At 43.8% G+C, this 22,031-nt stretch overlaps 1 protein-coding gene across 2 annotated transcripts in view; it reads right to left on the bottom strand.

Moving 5' to 3' along the window:
• stim2b (stromal interaction molecule 2b) overlaps nt 1–21,133 on the bottom strand; it is a 59,782-nt gene extending 38,649 nt beyond the window's left edge. For both annotated transcript variants that reach the window (XM_042069683.1, XM_042069684.1), the window contains exon 1: nt 19,500–21,133. In XM_042069683.1, the coding sequence (XP_041925617.1) occupies nt 19,500–19,635 (136 nt within the window). In that variant the 5' untranslated portion in view covers nt 19,636–21,133. The remainder of the gene's footprint in view (nt 1–19,499) is intronic.
• Nucleotides 21,134–22,031: the final 898 nt, after the last annotated feature.

The raw sequence follows: 22,031 nt of genomic DNA, 5'->3' as shown, positions 1-22,031 counted from the left end.
GAGTCTACGAGTGTGTCTGTGTGTGTGTGATTTCAACTGTAACTCCATATTCGTTTAATAACTTCTCATTAACAGCCTTATAAAAGTTATATATACTGTGAGACATCTGAGTGAGAGGGCGGATGGACACTACATATTCCTCCCTGATAACTAGATCCCCTGTGTGCTCAGACGGCTGATTTAGTGTTCCTCCGCCTTGAGGAATTCATTAACAGCCGACCAATTAACCAATTCTGGATGTGCCCCTCTTGGAATGAGGTCGATTGGCTGGTGGGAATTAGGTTACATCTGGTGTGTGTGTGTGTGTGTGTGTGTGTGTGTGTGTGTGTGTGTGTGTGTGTGTGTGTGTGTGTGTGTGTGTATGTGTGGATGTGTGTGTGGGTCTGAACAGGTGTGTTTTCCGGCTTTCCATCTGACGTGTGCTAAATCCAAGAGATGCGGCAGACAGGCTCCTCGGCGGCCTACCCACAATGCACTGGGGCATGGCCGTGGCATGTGTCATGCTCTAATGTTACGGCCGGAGGAGTGATTCACCGCGCTGCACAACAGCTGATCGGTGATGATGCACATAAACATGAGCACGTTTCATGTGTGTGAATGAATGAGTGTGCAAACAAATAAATTAACAATCAAATAAAGAAATAAAATCAACACACAATGTACCGGTCCATTACATGGTACAATACATTGTACAAATACACACACACACACACACTCACATGTTCAACGTGGACATATCAGCATGATCACATATGCCAACATGGACCATCAGCATAATCACAAATACCACACAGAATGTGCAGTGAACTAGAAGAGCTAAGTAGTAGGAGATACTTTCACACTCTTCTCATACACATGCGCACACACACACACACATTCACACACACTGTGAATGTGACGTGTTTATGAAGTGCTCGCCCAATGTGTAACAGAATGGAACACAGTGTGAACACTGCGATAAACACATATCACATACACAATATACATTTTTCAGTACACACACAGACATACACACACATCTACAGACGTACACTTAGAGTGGCATGTGTGCATACCACACTCATAAACACATTCAGTGCACAAGGGTGGACATACATCCTTTGACAAATATACACTCTCTCTCTCTCTCACACACACACACACACAAGTTCCACCTTCAAGCTCCAAGTTAAACTACATGGCTGAGGTACCGGTGGCAAACAGTCATCGGGGTCGCATTTCACCCTTCAAAAACAAACCTGGAGGTGCTGCAGCGGAGCCTCAGACTGCACAAACACACACACACACACACACACACACACGACTATGACATTCAAACACATGTGCCCACACTCACATAGGCTTACACACACACACACTACACATACACACTACACCTCTTGCCACACAGCAACATGACCCCTCATTCCCAGTGAATAAATACCATGTTTACTTCCTGGTGTAAGAAATAAGTGACACACAAAGCATTTCAAATGACCCTAGTTTAACGTAAAGAAAGAGCTCCTTAATGTACACACAGGCCTGTGTCTTTTCTGCAACTGCCAGAGCAAACAGGATAATATTAAACTCCTCCATCTGGCTCAAGCGTACGCCAATCATCTGACCTGAACCTGACATCCTGTTCTACTTGAAATCCTGCTTTCAGATGACTTCCTCCAAAACACCAAAAAAAGGCAGAAGTCTGGCGGTTGCCGACCTCGCTCTCCTCCTGTGGGTCTGTAATCCTGTGCTTGGGGCACACAAAGAAACAGAGAGGCCTGAAACACCCCTTAGACCAGACCCATAGCGCGCGCACACACACACACACACACAAGCAGCAGAAACTTCCAGAAAAGGAGAGAAGGCCCGCGCCCGAGTGAACACCGGAACGCCGGGATCAAAAGAGCCCAAGGAATATGAGATACGCATTACCGCCCGGCAAAAAGAGAGGGAGAAAGACAGGAAAAGAGAAATGGACACTGATTAAGCAAAATAACCAGGAAAAGAGAGGGGGGGGGGGTCTGAATTGAGAGAATGAAAGACAAGTGAAGAGAAAAAAAGCAAATAACCAAAAGCTTAAAATTTTGAGCACCAAGAGAGAGAGAGACAGAGAGAGAGAGAGAGAGAGAGAGAGAGAACCATTTCATGTCAGTGTGAGAATACCTCTTTGTGGTCCCCACTGCCTGCAACATCAAAACCACAGTTTCTATTTAAGCTCAAGAGGCATCAAAAGCAAAAAGCCTTGTGTGCTTACAGTTTCCTTGAAGGGTGGCAAAAGACCTCAGTAGACATCTCTTCTCCATAAACTCCCTACACACTCCCCAAATCCCCTTGGATATCTTGTCAATGTGGCTAACAACAACAGAAAACTTTGAATCCAACCTAAATTGAAGTTTCTACAACTTCCTTCTAAGGTCGAGGAAGCTTACGTTTGGAACTCTCCCCATCGTACCAAACAGTCTTTGGAAGGGTTGATGTGACAAACAGACCATGCAGGTCACTCGCTGAACAGTCAGTCACTCAAACTAACAAAGACAGGAAGAGATGGGTCTCTGATGAGAGCTGTTTGATTGTGAAATGCCAGACTCCTGTCCTGACAACACAAAGAAAGAAACAGATAAGAGGAAAAACAAGCATCTAAAGACTTCGGAGAGAGGAAATGACAACTAATACGCTACATTCTACTCCACACTCCACAGAGGCGACATGCTGGTTTAGATATCCATCAAAAGCAGATGTGCGGTCGCTTTCTACAGCTCATGGGCCTCACCAAAGGGATGGCCCAGTGTGCCGAGTGATTGTCCAGGGTATCATTGTAAACACGTCCTCATGCGTTCACACACACACACACACACACACACACACAGGGGGTAAAAAAGAGGATGTACTGGTTGTGAGGAACGAGGAAAACAGGGTCAAATGTTTCCTTCAAGAAAGCATGAGAATCATCTCTGGGCCGCTGGGCACTGGAGCAAACAGTGTGACTCACAGGCACAACAAAGCCGCAAACAGCCGTGTTCATCATATTTCACTTGTAGCGCCTGCAACACTGCCTGCCATTTCACAAAAACTTCCTCTACTCTGTGGTTCTACTCAGAACTCAGGAAAGAAGTGCTGAAGGTTGACACATGGGTACTTTCCAGAGGATCATGGACATATAATATTCTCACCTGGTTATCAATATTGATTTCATCTAATTTTTACATGAGAGTATGAAAAAAAATGTGCAAATATTAAAATATCAAACTGCTTCTAGAATTGTCTAAAAGTGACAGGGATTCAGCAATTGTCAACTTCGTAATACTGTTAACCTGCTTTTTAAGTTTCGTTTGATCGTCTGTATGTTTTTGCTTTGTACAAAAGCATGTGAATTTAAATTTTTTCAACCATCAACACTGATTTGAGTATCCAACTTAATCAGTGCTTAATCAGTCCAAACATACCAATGTTTTAAATATAGCCTTTACACCTACATAATGCTAATTTATTGTTATTTCTACCGTGTACTGTATGTGTCATTATCGCTCAACGAGTGGATGTGATTAGACATGTTTTCTGGTGTAGCCTTATGATATTCAGCATAAGCCAAATTATAGCTAGCTATTATACTTCAGATAGTTAACTTAATTTACTTAATTGATAAATGCAGACTGTTGTAGTCAATATTAGTAGCTTTGGAGAACAATATGAATTTTGTCTGTGGGATACTTCACGTGTCATCCAGTTGAAACTGCACAGTCAGGTGCTTCACAGTGGTAGGACAGTAGACTATTAGAACAGAAGACAGAATGGAGCACACTGATTAAACTTCCAGTCTTTACTAGTGCAAACAAAAACAACTGACGTTTCGAGACAACTGTGTCTTTGTCAGAGTCAGAGTAGTTTTGTTTGAATTTAATACTAATTTGAGGTCGAGCTTCCTGTAGAACTGGACTGTAAAGAACTATTGCGGGTTCTCAATGGCAAGATTGATTGAGGCAGCGATACAATAAACAATGGTGTCATCAGCATAGAGATGGACATGGCAACTTTTCATTGAGAAAACAATGTCATGTAGATGGTAAAAAGGATTGGACTAGAGTCTGAACCTTGTGGAACACCATTCGTTTTTGACATGAATTCAGACTGAATATTACTGGATTTTACACACTGAAACCTCTGGCATGGATAACTCTGAAACCAGTTACAGGTGTCAGAATCCAAACTGAATCAATACATTTTTGTGGAAACAGAGAATGAACAACTGTGTCAAATGCTCTCTGAATACAATGGAACTAGTGTGGCAGATATCGTGTTGTGTTTAGCTCTAAAACCGGACAGTTGGGAATTTAATAAAGAGTGGATAGGAAAGATTTCAGTTGGTTGTTAGCCAAGGATTCAAGTTTTTTTTTTCTAAGCAGAGTAATTTGGAGATTGGGCGATAGGCGTCTATGTCAACTCCTGTATGCAAAGGAGATACATGGGCCATTTTCCAGACTCATAAGACTAATAAGCCGGTTAAAATGGAGAGATTAAAGATATAGGTTAGTTGCTCTGAGATTAATGGAGCAGATAGTTTCAGAAAAAAAGGATCTAACTTTTCCTCCTAAAATGGAGCTAAACCTAAAGCTTCACAACCAGAAAAGAGATTAAAAGAAAACTGCAAGGTAAGTATAAGTATAAGTATATATACTCTTTTGATCCCGTGAGGAAAATTTGGTCTCTGCATTTATCCTAATCCGTGAATTAATAAAAAACACTCAGCACACAGTGAACACACAGTGAGGTGAAGCACACACTAATCCTGGCGCAGTGAGCTGCCTGCAACAACAGCGGTGCTCAGGGAGCAGTGAGGGGTTAGGTGCCTTGCTCAAGGGCACTTCAGCCGTGCCTACTGGTCGAGATTCGGTCGGCAACCCTACGGTTACAAGTCCGAAGCGATAACCAGTAGGCCACAGCTGCCCAGATGTAAGGTGCTATCATACTTTTCATAGATAGAAGGGGTTGATGTTTATCTTAATCATAATAGAAACCATTAGTGTCCTGAAAAATGTGACCAGCAACAAAGTGGTTATTAAATGCAGAGCAGATTTCTAAAGGGCCGTGCATGAAGGCAGTTACCAGACATGACAAATGAAGGTATAGAGGCAGTGGAGTTGCAGCTGATAGATTTAACTGACCTCCAAAAAATTGTGGGGTTAGGGAGGATTTCAGTAATAATCTGACTAGGCTTTTGGCTTTTGGTTCTTCAGTGCGTCTAGCCTGGGCCCACACTTTGTTTCTAGACAGAAATAATGAAGATAGCTTGGGCAAGAACCAAGGGTTCTGTTGTTTACTTACAAGCTTCTGCACAAGAGCATTTCTTGCATTCAGATCAAGAGGATTCTAATACCCAACTTCATGATGAATGATCCATTACCAGCGGGCATCAACTGAGTCACTAACCCTCTACCCTACCCGGCATGGACTCTCTATGACACAGCAGGTGGCATGATGACATGATACGCATGTGATGGAGAATGCAAGGAGAACAAACGCGGAAAGACTCCAGCTTGGAGACCAAACAATACAGACGGTGCCTCCGTAGACATAAGCTGGAGTTATTTTACCTCAGGGGGTTGAGCCAACACACACACACCAGGCGGGAGTGCAGTCTAAATACAGCACGCAACTGCTCTCTGCAAAAGCCGGTCAATATTAAAATTCATAATGACCGTTTGTTTGCATACGTCCGAGAGATGCTATAAATGGACACAGCTGTGGTCAAAAATAAACCATTACTAGGATATTTTTACATTCTGTACTAATATGGGCCATGAAATCAGTCTGTTGACAAGCAGGTTTGAAACTCTGATGTTTTCAGACTTTACACACAATGGCACGTGCACAAATATCTCAACAAGCCCCTGCGGCTGTTTGTTCTGTCACCTCTTGTAAACTTCCTGAACAAGGGGGTTAAGACTTCCTCTTGAACAGGAACAGGACTCTTATTTGTTCCTGTGAAGTATGCTGGCTGGAAGAAGATGGCAACGCAAGAATGGTGTGGAAGCCGAGCTGATCCAGCGGAACACCCCAAACCCCACAACCGGAGAGTAGAGAATGTCAATAAGCTTAACGGCTCAGTACAGGTCTTAGCTTCCGGATCGTTCTGGAAGGTGACTGTCCTCAGAACAGGAGGCAGATGGAACAGGGTCACAACCGTAAGAGCCCTTAAGAGACAGGACAGAAAGAGAGACCAAAGGAAAAGCAGAGGACTATGGAAATACATCACCCATGCAAAGATGACCCATGACCTGGACATGTAGGAAAAGAAAACAGTTCTTTCATCCACAATTCTTCCATGAGTATATGAATGTACTGTTTTACTACTGTTTTACACTGTTGTACTACTGTCCACAGCCTAATACATGGATTTTTATGCAACGTCACGAAAACATGCGTGCGCAACCAAGTGGCAGAAAGCACCATAGAACAGCATAGAGCAATGCAAAAAAGCAAAAGAATAAAATGAGTTTTTGCGCTGAAAACTGCACAAATTTGAAATCACGATGGTTAGAGAATGTTAAATATGTATGTTTTTACTACTGTTTTACTGCTACACTGTTTTTCATGCTATATTAGCACACATGACCAATGGCTTCTGCTACAATATTGAATGGCTGTAACCCTATTACCTCAACCTATTCTTGCACTGACATAGTTTTTTATATTACCTTGTCTACATTATACTTTACTCTCTTATTTGTCCATATTATTTATTTATGCTGCTAGACCTTATTCTTGCACTGTTGCACTGTTGGACTACTTTTTGCACCTTCACCATGACACTCACTCTCTTGAGCACCATGCACACAGAACTACAGGCCAGTCCCGGCCCTGTCACTGCAAGTGTCTCATGCTTGATCACCCTCAAGCACACTGTGGATTTTTTTTTATTTAATTTATATAGTATATTTAGTATTTAGTTTTGTTAGTTTTTCTTATCTTCTACTGTCTCTATTGTACAGTGGAGTTTTGTTATATGTTTATACTTATATTTACCATTTCTGCTGTAAGTGCATGTTGTGTGTGATGTCTGTATGCTACTGAGACCTTGCATTTCCCCTTGGGGATCAATGAAGTATCTATCTATCCCTATCTAAACCCTAGCTGCTTTCAGGTTAAAGTGCCATGAGGATGGAAATCTGCCCTTCCCACAGTGCACACCTGTTCTGGCTCAATACTAGGTGGATGGCTCAGAGGATGATTACCAACTTCCCCCAAAGCTTGACAGATATTGTCCAATCTCCACAGTATACTGATGCTCAGAAACCTGAGGGAGTGACCTGATTCCTGGTGCATTGGAAACTGTCAGTCACTGTACTTCTAAGCAGCTATCTGTCTCCTGAACATGGGACAGAAGTGCTTAGATGTGGGACATCAAGGACAACAGATGTAGTGGCTATGTGAGGACATCAACATTGTATGTTGTGCGGTGAAGCCAGGACAAAAGATCTGAGTGTGCAAGTACAGAATGTGTGTCAGCATTAACCACCACATCACAGACTGACCCTGTTTGATTCTGTCTGATCCTATGTTCATAGTTTGGTTCACCACATATTTGACACATGCACTTGCTAGCAACACACAACACAGCAAGCAAACTAAATAACAACAAAAACTCACTCTTTGGCATCCACACATTGTCTTCACATACGATGTGTCAGCCCTCCAGTAAGGTGTCAAATGTGTGTGTGTGTGTGTGTGTGTGTGTGTACAAAGCTGTCCTACATGACTTGCTTTAGTAACACGCCTGAGAAATGTTGATCCCATTCCCCCACACCCTCCCTCAGTCTTGATACTCCTTGGAGTTCAATCCACCCTCCTGACCTCCACCCCCAACCAACACTCTTGCAGCCCCACAGTGTCTGCACATGGGCTGGGAAAGTCCCTGAAATCAGAGGGCCATGCCATCCCTCACTCCCCCACCCCCTCCTAAATACCCTCCATCATATCGTCACATCATGTGAGCCCTCAAATCTCTCTGTGTTTCACACAAATGAACCAACTCTGGTCGCCTATATCTGGATAGGACGTGAAAGGGCAAAGTATTACCAGAGATCTACTTATAGGTGTAGATAGAAATATTTGCAGTCTTCCCACTGACAAAAACATAACAGCTAACTAGATCATCATAACACCAAACATTTCCTTAACCTGGCTTAGCATGGTTAAAGATCATAACAGAGGTACTCTCACTGAAAGGGACTCAAGTGGTCCCAAGTTTCACAAAATAAGAGTTTGTTCAGGGGGCCTTAGCCACTTCTCCCATAGGGGTCCATTTTTTAAAAAGCTTCTGGTGATAAAGTCCAGACCCCCACTGCTGTTACGCTTTTTGAGATTGGAATCTCCCTTTTTAGATAATCTCTGTTAATACTGACACTTATCCAGAGTCTTTTATTGTTGTCTGTGCCCTGTGACATGCATTTCCTGTCTGAAGATTAGGGTGACAGCATGCAGATCCCTTCACAAACAGGCACACAGAGAAATAGCACACAACTGTAATGAATCCACATGTTTCTGTGATGTGACTGTTCAGCAGTGTCAAAAACATATGTGTTGCCCTTTCATCTGCCCTTGTGTGTGTGAGGGAGGGTGGGTGTATGTGTATGTGTGAGCAAAAGAGTTTGTGTTTGTTTGTGAGTCAGCAAGACAGATTGTGTGTGTGTGTGTGTGTGTGTGTGTGAGTTTGTTTACACACGTCAATGCTTTACTCAAGGGTACAGCAACACACAGGCCGCAGGGAGTCTTTCGGACACTACTGTACAGTGAATTAACACCCTGAAACTCCCCCCCCCCCCCCCCCCCCTTTTCCAAGGCTGCACTAGTGGGTACGGGGGCCACTCAGGGACCCAGCCAAGGAGACAACAGAGCTCGGCCAGCTGTAACAACCATCCTGGCAAAGCCCTCCAGCTGACACATCTGTTATAGAGAGAGGGGGCACGGGGTATCACAACCGTGGCAGGGTGCCCTTAGCCGCGTTAGTATCCCTTTCAAGGACCATTGTGGTGAAGTGATTTAGGTATGTGAAGGAGACGGTGCGGTGTTTCCCATTTATTAGCTAGGGAGACATCAACCAAGCTCAAATAAATTGTCTCCATTTACCGTTTTGTGATAGCTTGGGGTTGCGTGGTGTAGAGAGGAATGTTCACTGCATTGGTGTAAAAATTGTAGCTGTTCAACTGATACTGTCCATGTATGGAGCAGCAGCTCTTACCCCTTTAAGGTATATTTTTGTAGCTGGCTAGTATTTCTAGCTTTATCAAATTCACTCCGATGTTACACGGCATGAAGGAAAGATGAGCCCATCTATTGCACATACAAGCCACAGGCTGCTGTAGCTGTGCTGTACCCTAGGGCTAACCCTAACTGTACCACTGCTGTGCTGTACCTTTGGGCTAACCCTAACTGTACCACTGCTGTGCTGTACCTTTAGGCTAACCCTAACTGTACCACTGCTGTAGCTGTGCTGTACCTTTGGGCTAACCCTAACTGTACCACTGCTGTGCTGTACCTTTAGGCTAACCCTAACTGTACTACTGCTGTGCTGTACCCTAGGGCTAACCCTAACTGTACCACTGCTGTGCTATACCTTTGGGCTAACCCTAACTGTACCACTGCTGTGCTGTACCTTTGGGCTAACCCTAACTGTACCACTGCTGTAGCTGTGCTGTACCTTTGGGCTAACCCTAACTGTACCACCTGTACTGTTGGGTGATGTGTTGTGTGGTGAAACTACAGTATGTAGGCCCTACCCTGTTTTTTTTGTCTGTACTTGTCTATACAGGCTACTTCTGCTACCTGTATCTGTTTCCTCTGTTCCTGTTCAGATTAACTGACATCAATGCTACGTGTCTGTTATTCTTCATTTAGTTCATGTAGGTTAAGTAGGTTTTTTGTTCCTCCATCCATCCATCTCCTTGTTAATGTATTCTATCTCTCCAACTCTCTCAGTCAGATCTCCATCTACGTATATTTTTATCAGCACATTGCGCAAACTACAGTATCTTCCAGCTTGATGTGGATACAGGTTTAATAGTCAGACAATTCTCAAGCAGCAGGCCCGAGCTGCAGTGAGCTCACAGTAAGAAAGCAAAGGAAAGGGGAAAATGGCAGACACAAAAACAGTGCCTGCACACAATAAAGGGCACGTGGAGCGGCACTAATCAGACAAGCAGACCGACACAGCGAGCAGAGCAGAGCAGCTCAGCACTCTGACCTAGTTCAGCCCTCAGAGAGGAGACCCCGTACAGGACCAGAGAAACCAGTCTGAGGACCGACACACACACACTCTCTCTCTCTTTCTGTCTTGCTCTCTCTCTCTCTCCCTCTCGCTCTCTCACACACACACACACACATACATACAAAAAACACACTTGTTCTGTAGGCATTTTGTGTCTCTTTCTCCCTCTCACTTTGAGTCGAATCACTCTCACTGTCTCAAGTGCAGGCCTTTGTGTCTACTGGTTCTGTCTGTTCTCCCGCTCTCTCTTTGTCTGTATGAATTCCTCTCTCTACCCTACTCGCCATCTCAGCATGGGGAATTCCTATTTACAGGAGATTACACTGATCAACCAACAATGACAGTTACACCTGCAGGAACACTTCCGGATTCTTCCACAACTTCCCTTGCCCTTTTTTCCCAACATAGAACAATTTAAGAAACTTTACTGGGGATTCTTTAAATCATTTTCTCCAAGAAACATTTACCCTGATGGTTGTTTTCACTACATAACATGACACCATCCTCAGATAATCTATACACATAATGCCCTTCTGCTTGTAAAGCTCAAGGGTGACACATCAACTACCCTGGTTTTGGCCTTTAGCCAGTACTCCACTATTTAACCATTGTAAGTGAGCAATGACTGACAAAGGAATCCATTCTCAGAACAATAATGACCTCTGCTATTCTCCAAAGTCAAGTCTGGATGAGCAACCCCACGAGAGGCTTAGACTGCCATGCTCAAAACTCAAAACAATTTTTAGATCGGATTTGCCATCCATGAATAAACAACATTCAGACTTTTAATCCAAAGTGACTTACAGTACAGAACAGATGCATTTTAGTTTTGAAATATTAGTGATTCATGTATTAATAGAAATATGTTAATAATCTTCCAAAATTGCAATATTGAACCAGTATGAAAAATCTGCTTTAGCTTCTAATCAAAATACAGCAGCATTGTAACAGTCATAGTACTCACAGTACCCTACACATTACATAGGCCAAATAAGACTAACATCAGACTAGACAGAGGGGAACATATACCTGGCGGCCAGCACCATTTAACATGACAGGTAAACACTAAACAATCAATTAACACACAATGGACAAGACAGACCCTGGGCCACAAGCATAAATATACATCATAGGTCACTAGCAAAATACATAGTTAAATAACAGACTTGGTTACATGTGGTAAGACTGAACATCGATCGGCTTGATCAGGACCGTCTCGGAATCCCCCACAACCAATTGACATAATGGAACGGTCCAATACCGCCCGGAAACAATAAACAGTCCATGGGATCCAGTCAGCCCTCCTTCGCCACCGGACCTTCAGAAGCCGGAACGAGAGGACTACGCCATGAACGCGAATCGGTAGCTATCGGTTGACAAACATTAATACTTGACCCAAGTTTACGCGTCTTAACTCAGACAAACAATAAACGTGCCACCATTGCTAATAGCTCCGTCTTGTGTCGTTTCTTACACATCTTAAAAGTGCTAGCCACATAGCAATGGCCCATGGATGAATGTGTTGTGTGTGTGTGAGCGTGTGTGTGAGCGTGTGTGTGTGCGCAAATATCAGCTGATGTGTAGAGGACGAGTGCCGATAGTTCACCAGTCATGTGCGGTCGTAGCTAGACCGTCACAGTTCCATATCTTGCTAGCTTGTGACCAAACCTGTTTATTACCACTTTAATTGGAAACTACCCTCTATCTACATATTGATTCTACAGCATCTGTGCCCTCCCTTAGGCATTATGACAAAAGTTTCCCTCCCACTGACACACCTGGCGCCAGCCAACAGCAACAAGAACTTCTACTTCCACCCCAAATGATGTCCTCCAGCACAAGGAGGGCTTCGTGCATGATTAAAACATAATGGTGCTCCCTGGGAATTCATTCTTGAACCTGATACAGGCGCAGCAGATACCCTGAATTACTAGTATAGCCACCAGTTGACTATATTACTCCCCAACAAGTCACACGAGTATTTCAGATGTCCTAAAACAACTCCTTCTGAGTGAAATAATGGACCTGTGTTTCTGAGAGAGAAAGGGGGGGGGGGGGGGGTTGGGGGAAGACAGAGTGTTTTTCTCCTCGATGTTCTCAATGTCATTGTTACTGTAAAAAATGTTGAGCTGCTTTGTCTTGTGCTTTGGCAATGCTGTACCTTCATGCATGCTAATGAAGCAATGTTGAATTGAAGAGACAAACAGACAGACAGAGAGAGAGAGAGAAAGAGAGAGGTCAATTAGCGCATGGTAAATTAGGCTAAAAGCGGAGATGAATCCCGCCATGACATCAGCAACAAGCTATGGAGAGCATTCAAATCGACCAGAGTCTGCGTCACCCAGATGTCCCAGGTTCCTCTGGAACGCCAGTCAGTCAGGCACAGATGATTCTAGCTTCTTAGCCTTCCTCAGATCTTATCGGAAAACATTAACAGGGTCTTTAAAAATACACAGGGACCTGTCCCTATTAGACCGACATGGGCTTTTGCCCTCCCAACACACACACACACACACACACACACACACACACACACACACACACAAATCCCTCCATTGAAATCAGACACAGCTGCTTCCATCGCCAACCCCCCATCGTTAGCCCAAAAACACACACACACGAACACACAGAAAGTTTCCCACAAGACTCACAGAGATGAGTGACGCATTGAGTTGACATCACTCGCTCAGAAGTGGATTCAGATTCTGACCTAGTCGGTTCATAGCTTTCCCCGCCAGCCCCCCTCACCACCTCTACCATAGATGTAAGTGGGGTTGAAGACATTACATTAGATTACATACTTTTGCATGTAAAACAATACTCACCATTCTCTGAGGTCATTCTCAGGCTGTAAGTAACAAATGTTTCAGTCAGCAAAACTTGCTAAACACTTTTATCATTTGTTTGGCGAGACTAAACAACTTGAGGGGCAACAGGCATTTTGTGGTCAGATCACCTTCCAAAGAAGGCGAAACTAAGTGTGCACCAAAATGGCACACTCCAAAGGAAATCAACAGAAGATCATTCCTGGAATAATACCTATTCATCAAAATAATTGAACTGAATTAAATTTTGACAAACCTATTTATCAAAATAATTCAAAATGATTGAACTTCAGTGAAATGCACGAGATGACACCTTGGCTGAAACATTAATCCAAAAATTAGCCCTACGGACTAATACACAGCGTAAATGTCAACAAACCAGATATTCATCTAGTATCTCCGATAACACTCACTACACAAACAATGGTCTCCCTCTTCTCTTTCCACTTAAGGATAAACACATACATGTAGATATGCAAATATCAACACTGGGAAGTTGTCGTTGTAGTTCCCTCTTAAAAAACAAGGAGAGAAAGCAACAGTATATACCCCATAATAAAATGTCAGAAGTCTTACATAGGCCATTGTCGAAAATTGTGAACAGCGGCTTATGTAAAGAGTCAAATGATCAGCTGTATCAAGTATTTATTTAAATCAAGTATTTGAAGTATGATTTTTGTATGCAACGGAAAAACATACTGTTTGTGAAATCTTCTGTATGATCCACTGTTTGAAAGTATGAAGAGCTATAATATTTTGACCTGTTTGAAAATGCAAAACTTTAATATACAGTACCTTGGAATGACGGTACACTGAAATTATTTACTTTCAAAATGTTTACCATACTCTGCTAACACATGTTCCTAGGTGAAAAAGCCTCATCTCCCGAACAGCCAGAAGACACATAAATTCACTTCTGTAATGATCTAGAATGGATAAGTGCAGAACAACTTCCTCTGAGTAGAGACAAGGTGCTCTTGTGAATCATGTTGAAGAATCATGTCCCGAAGAATTCAGACAGGGACACAGGAAGCTTGGCGTCCTCATTTCACTTGAAACATTTGTTACTGTGAAGAACCAAAAGCCCAATACTGAGCAGTCTCTAAAACGTGGGCCTTTTTTCTTTGCACTGCAGTGTTTCAGCAAAACACATTCTTTCCCTCGAAAAAACAAAACAACGTCCAGACGTGTGCTGGAGATTTCGCAGAACATCGGCATCACAACCCTTTTCCGGGGCGATTCCCTCGACTGCGCACTGACGCCGCCTCAACTCCGCCAACACCACCCCTGGCCAGATGGGCCGGGCACACAGAGAGTCATTAAGACGCAGCGATGCCCACGTTCACACGGTCACCCAGGGCTTGGCACCAGACCACACCGCCTGCTCTCTCTCCTCGCCTCGGCCATCCCAAACTCCCCTCCCTCGTTGTCTCCAGTCTTATGTTCCGATGGTGGTCTGCTGATTGCATGCACTCCAGGCTTTTTCTCTGTCTGCTCCATTTCTCCTTGGATGATCATTCCCTGATTCTCACATACAAGGATAAACTTGATGCACCTAATGATGCACATCATCATTCTGCCACAAATCAATTCCCCCAGAGTAACGCAGTGAAGAGAATGCAGTGTCCATTTTGGTTCCACTTTCTTCTTTGTCGGTGCCTGTTTTGCTCCGTGCCATTTACCGAGAGTGGTTGACATTTGTTCCACACAGCCTCCTTACATTGCCCTTATCGAACCCCCAATCTGACTTCTCCACTCAGATGCTCCTCAGAACTTCCATTAGCTGGATTGTATTAGTATGAGACGTGGCTGGCCCTGAGCCGGAGGAAAAACTCTGCCTCCAGACCTCAGCCTCTCGTACACGGTCCCCAGAGAGACCAACATAAACTAAACACTGGGACGAGGGAGCTGAGAGACAGCACCCACTACTTCAGAAGGTTTATTTTGGTCCTCCAAATAGGCCCAGGTGCTTCTTTTTTGGCTTGTTTTTCGAGGAGTACAAGGAGAAGGAAGGGGAGTTTTCCGGCATCCACTGTATGTCACCCGGAGTTTCCAGAACCCAAAATAATGATTTCTTGTCGATTTCCTCTAAAGGACAAGCCTTTCAATTTATTATGCATTTCTAGCCACTGCTGTTCAGTAAGACTAGCTCTTCTCTGATCTCTGCAATGTCTGGACATTCAATGGCAAAACAATAGATGTGAACAAAGTATTTGTTTAGCCTTGTCCGTTTAGTAGTACAAAGACACCCTGCTTTCTGTTCAACTGCATCTCGTCTTTCATCGCTTTTCTTGGGAACGAAGACACATGTTTACAAACCAGTCATAAACATTTAAAAGCTACTAGCAACAGCAACACACACAAAGCATTCAGTGCTCAAAACATTCCCACAACATTAATTAAAACAGCAGCAGACAAGAACACACAATGGCGGTAATAACAGAGTGACACGCCGTGGAACATCTGTTAACATTGTTAGGGCCGCCACTACATGAAAGGAGCAGGGTAGGGTCAGTGGTGGTCAGCAGAGGTTTGAAAGAGTCCTCCAGCAGCTCGGACTGGCCAAGGACAGGACAGGCATGCACAAGCCAGAGTCTTTGATTGTGCCCTTCTGACCTGTCTGAGATGCCCATGGGATGACAGGGTCTGGAGATCATCTGACCCCACCACTCCTCTATTGCACTCCTCTTCCCATCGCTATCTCCTGTCCTAAACCAACACTCTTCCTCCTCTCATCCTACCATAACAACACCCCCATCACACACACAGTCCTTCACACCCTTCGCCCCAACTCACTCCCTCGCCACACACACACAGCCCTGTGGGATGCTGCAAAGCCAACGACCTTCCACTGAGAATACAGTCTTGATACCCATCAGGCGGACAGGAAATTCCAGCATTATTGAGAGTCCACTAGGGAGCCTTTTCATAACCAGGGACACACTTGCCTACACACGCTCACACGTACACATGCACATATCTGCTTATTCCCTAGTGCCCACCCCCCACACACTGGACTGGGCTCATTCAAAACAGCAGTCCACACAGAACAGAAACATGCACACATTCTTTTTTCTACACATACAGTGCATTCAGAGTTTCATTCACCCTTTTATATCCTCAATTTCACAACTAATCACAGACATAGGCCTATGCATACATACACACACACACACACAATCAGCACCACTACTGCTGGAGGACAAGCAACCTTTTTCCAAGCGCCAGCTGGAAAATGGGTCATTCGGTCACTTCCAGAGAGTGCGCTTCAAGGGAGAACACGATCACAGGCTTCCCTTGCGCTGTCCCCACGAGAAAACAGTGCAGAGCTGAGTCACCCTCAACCACACGCATGCACGTACACAAACACAAATCGCAGCTTTTGTGTCTCTGAGAAAATGTTTAAAAAAGCATCCCCGTGTGCCCTTGTTATTGTTGGCCAATTCAGGTCACGCTTTATTTTAAGGGCCGAGTTTTACAGTGGCAAATATGCCCCCATAAAAGCATCTAAATGAAGTATTTATTGCCTTCAGAGACCCAGGGATCCAGCTATTTGAAGGAAACAGACATACAGTGTAACACATAGGGTGGGTTTGGAAGGAAACAGATATACAGTGTAAGATATATATAGGGCATATATATATATAGTAGGGGTGTAAAGATTAACTGATACGTATCGGTATCCGTTTTTAACGTGTAAGATACAGCGATACATCGATACGTGAAGCCCCGTATCGGAATAAAACTGAAATGAACCGGTCGTTATATCGATTTACTTGTTACAAATCGGTTCACAACCTTTTCTGCTCGCTCAGACTCTCATTTAAGTTCCAAGCAGCGCGTTCATCCCACGTCCGTTTTTGAAACTATACGTGGCACGGAATTGTGGGTAATGCAGTTCGTTTTTGGCTACATTCATTGCCCAAAGTTGTCAAATGACCTCATTACCCATACATCTACAGCAACTTAAGCACGTGACAACTCGCACTCGGGCGTTTGTTTTACAGTTTTTACTTATTTGTTTTTCAAAATCCAGCGCAAAATTAAACACTAAACAGCAACGATAGTCTGTATAGCCTTACGTTTGATGAAGGGATTTCCTTAATGTTAAATAATAATTTGGCCCTTTTTTTGCCTAATTGACAACCATGACCATGATAACTGATAATATAAAATGAATGTGCACCTTGAGCAAATGATAAAAATTCTTTCAGAATGCTTTCCATTCTTTCCATTCCATTCTTCAGAACTGCATCGAATTGCAGCGAATCGCATTGAATCGTACTGAACATGTATCTTTTATTGTATCGAATCGTGCCCATGTATCTAGATGCGAATCGTATCGTCTTTTACATGAGAGATTCACACCCCGAATATATAGCTATATATAGGGTGGGTTTGGGGTGAGGGAGTGGGCATGGGGGGACTGGTTTCATGACCCTGACAGTTGCACTACTAGCTACATGGCAAATTAGTTGGGCATCCTTGAAAGGTCTTGCCCCCAAGTATTTCATTTAATCACCTCGGAGGCGGAGGTGCAAGGTTGTTGGATTCTCTTTACTTATGAGCCACTTCCTAGTTTTGTTTGATAACCACATCTTTCACTTCCTGATTAGCTGTGGGGGTTGAAAGAACCTAAGTCACTGTAGCCCAACACATGTAAACACAAATCTGAAGTGCTAAAAAAGAGAACAGTCTCTTAGAACGGGTTTCCCTTTTACTAGGATGATAATCTAACCTAGCTCCTGCAAACACGATCAGTACACAAACACTCATGAAACACTGTACTTCACCTGTGTAAATACAACACCAACGTTATGCAACTCTACCAGGAAGGTTTCTAGAAGAACTGACATGAAGGGTTAAATTTAACGTTTCCAGGGAGGGCAAACTGCAGGGACAAGCAGATGTTAGTGGTCAATGACCCAAATCCAACTGACTGATGGTGACCTTAAAATTGGAGCTTACAGGAAACCAAGGATGGCTCTTGGTGCTTATTATATCATAAGCTAGGAGTTGATGGACATACAGTACGTGTCAGACATTGGTAAAGCATGGTGTTCATGACGTGGTCAGCCACGGGTAAAGCATGGAGGGCAGAGTTCAGAGACTTCAAGGTGGACTTCTCCTCACCTGCCTGCTACTGAGCTCTTGCCAAATATTTACTCTGTGCTGAACGGCAGTGCAGCACGCTAGCACAACCATCCTGCCCTGTCCCCATCCATCTTGCACCTGATGCACTCAACACGTTTGTCGTCCCAAGATTCCTAAGCTCTCACTTTCCCAAACTTGAGATAACACTGTATATGTGATTCCCCATACAAACGTTTCCACTTTTAGAGGCCACGGGTCCTCTGCCAAGTGTCAGACAAGGAGCGTGGCAGCGTCCAGATTGGAGGTTGGCACAGGATCTGCTCAGATAAATGACACTGTGGGACTTTTATGTCCACTCATCGACCATTTTGTTCATTTCTGTCTCAACCTGTGGACTCAAACTCTCAGGTCCTAAGGCAGAGGAGCATCTGGATTGTATGGTGTGAAAAGGCCTGTGTCTTTAGCCGGCAATAGCTGGCCTACATCTGGACCACAGGCCAATAGCCAGCCCACAGCACCAAAATGCAGATAATCACAACTAAGACTGCTGTTAATCATAAATAAAACACACAACACAGAACACCCCAGCTGGTTTATGAGAACAGCTGTTAACCGCCAACGAGCCTCCTCAAATCAATGTTCATACCTCTCTGACCTTGTTAAAGCTGATCTAGCTAGCATGCACATTGAGGTAAATTCCTGGCATTTACTGAAGCAAAAAATGTGTCAAAGTCAACCGCTACCTCCTATATGGACACACATGGTGAGTAGAACCACAAAGTATGAGTCAGTGATCAAGCTCGATAGCTGATAGCAAAACCATTAGGACAGTCAGTCCAGTAGAGGTTGACCATGTTTTGGTGAGGAGAGAGGGGGAGAGAGAGGGGGAGAGAGAGGGGGGGGGATCCCTGCCTGCCTGAGCTGAGCACTACCATGGAGCACTCGCTGGCAATCCTGCATCGTCTCCAATCATCCAGGCATGATGGCGGGCACCCCATTGCTTAAAATTACGGCAACCCAGACAATAACAGTGGTCTCATGATGGTGCCACAGCAGGATCTTCCATGCAAATGGTGTGGGGGGGGGGTGTGGGTGTGTGTGTGGGGGGGGGGGGGGCTGCATCCTGCATTCTTGTCATGCCTACACTCTCCCTGCAATGCACACAGAAGCATGAAGACTGAAAAACACATTATGTATATTTTTCAAAACACTAAGCATTTGCATTGTAAGCATTGTAAGCATTTGTTCTACAGGGAGAAACATGGTTGCTTTGGTTTGGTCTGGTCAATAAGGAGGTCTGGCAAGACATTCAGAGAGACAGCTTTACTGCGGAGGCTCACCTGTAGTTGCAACAATTGGGGCTTCCGAGGTGGCATGGCTGGAAAGATCACTTGAGTAAGTGCCCTCATATCCCAACACTGCAGAGATGACGAGTCCACGTAGCAGCAGTAGCACACCATAGGAGAAGTAAGTCATTGTGGACACGGCTTGAGGATCCTTTCCCAGTATAACAAGAGGGTTGATGGAGGCTTAAATAAATATAGTTTGGCTATAAATCACACAATAGTCTGTCTTCCACTGGCTGTGGTTTCGTTTAAAAGGTAGATTTGACAGCTATAGTCGAATGTCTCTTATCGCAAGAATGGAACGTCAGACACAGTTGTTAGCTAAAATCCAACGAGTTTGAACACTAGCGATAGGCTATTGTGACTTTGAAACACACAACAATGTACGACGAAGATTACGTTAACATAATCTTTCACTGTCTATAGGTTGTTCTTTAAAGAAAAGATATACATTGTCATTATTAAAAGTAGCCTAATTATATACACTTGAAATACCTAGAAAAATAAATATCTATCTGTCTATCTATCCACTATGCCATCTATCTACAATGTTAGGAACGTCGAAACGAGGGTTTAAGACTTAAAACGACATCTGAAAAGAATAAATAAAGATACTTTAGTGGCGTTCTTTACAATACAGAGACGTCAAAGCATTTCACGAGCAGGATATGGTAGCCTATTTTATCGAAACTTTCATGGGTAGCTTGTCGAGGGAACCGGTGATCTACTTCGGACTGTTTGTCAAGTCAGGTTCCAGTGAAAAAGTGCAAATGTTACGTGTAGGTTACATCCACGCTAAAGAAACGTTTCACAGAAAAGAGCAACGACAAAATACAATTTTGCTGTCAACGGGATGCGTCAATGCGTTTTAAAGTGCCATATTCCAATCCGTAAGAGTCGGTTAGGTTAAAACGAGCAATAGTCCTTGGACTTCCATATACACACAATATAAAAATATTGCAGTGTCTTCAGCATACTGAATGAGTGGTGTTCACGGTCCTCCTCCGCAAATTAAAGTATAGAATCCAGTCAGCAATTTAAATCGCACTTCTGCCGATGCTTTGTCCCCAAACCCGTCCAATCTTTCCGAATCCCGGTGCGTCTGGTGACCAACCATACGATACATCCAGACAAGTAATGCACCAAATAATTTAACGTCAGGTTTTCATGTCTTTTACTAAACACATCTGTCCGTCTCGCCGTCTCCGCTCATGACCGGCTGATGCACTAAAGTCGTGGGGCGGAAGTCAGTATGCAAATCATTTTGACATCAGCGACTCGTTGGCTACAAATACTGCTCGCCTGTGTAAGTCTGATTCTACAGTGAATGTAGTCTAACTCAATAACCTGTGTTTTTTCTTAATGTCTTGGCTCAGAGACTAATATGTTTATCCCAGTTTATGCGTATGAGACAGCGTTGGCAAAACGAGGAAGCAGATTCCGCAAGACCTTTAGTGGTGCATGCCCTCATCGGTGTGCGTAGGAATCGCCTCAACTTCAGCGACGAGGATGTCCCTCTCCCGGGATAATGACACGGAACCACCTCTGTCTATTGTTTGCCATTTCTATTTACGGTTTCATCGCAATACACTGCTGCCACACCACCAACCATCCATATTTTCTCCCCGGTTGATACGGCTATTGGTCAAACGCCCCCGATTAATTCGGCGATTGGTGCAAAGCTCCCAACATGGCACAACGCGATTGGTTACTTTGACACATAATGGAACGTTTTTGAAAACGCACTAAGCGGGAGTTCCTCCCGAAGGTTCTCGTAGGCGACACTATGAGCCTATATGGCGCATCCATTGCACACAGAAAACTCAAGTGATTGCGTGAATAGGCAAGTATTTTGTAGGCCTAGGGTTAGTGCATGTTGCAGCAAGTTGTAGGAGGTGTAGGTTAGAGGAACCAAGCGCATGGGTCTAGCTTACTCTTATAGTTTTGGCATACATTTCAAATTATTTTAATGGGTTGGGCAAATGATTATAAAAACGATTAAATGATCACAATGATTTATTTCTATTCAATATTTTAACACGTTTGTCAAGTAGGCTAGGCCTGTTACAATTGCATAAAGCTATGAATATGGCTAAGCTTAAGGTTTCACATATTTATTGCCATGTAGGCTAGGCCTAAAAGTGCCGCAAGAACAATAAAACCGATTAATAATTAGTCTACTCATTCACTTTCAAAAAGAAACATTAACAAAGTCGCGTGGCATGGTAGGCCAACATTGGTAGCCTAGGTTAATTATGCGACACAAATGTTAGCCAAATAAGCCATACAAATGTGCCAAAGAGTAACATGATAGTTACATCTACAAGATAACTTTCAGCAACAACTATATCCAACACTAGACTATGAATGATGGTTTGAGACCGGTTCTGCTGCACGCTACACCCACCAATGGCAGCAGTGGGAATTGTACCAAACAACGAAATGGTCAGCACCAGAAGGCACTCGGTCGGTCGGACGTTTAGAAGGGCAGCCGGATCATAGGCAGGGCAGAGTGAGGCGTGGGAG

This window comes from Alosa sapidissima, chromosome 18 (genome assembly GCF_018492685.1).
Source record: "Alosa sapidissima isolate fAloSap1 chromosome 18, fAloSap1.pri, whole genome shotgun sequence".
Taxonomy (NCBI): Eukaryota; Metazoa; Chordata; class Actinopteri; order Clupeiformes; family Clupeidae; genus Alosa; species Alosa sapidissima.
This window is presented reverse-complemented; position numbering and strand designations above follow the sequence as displayed.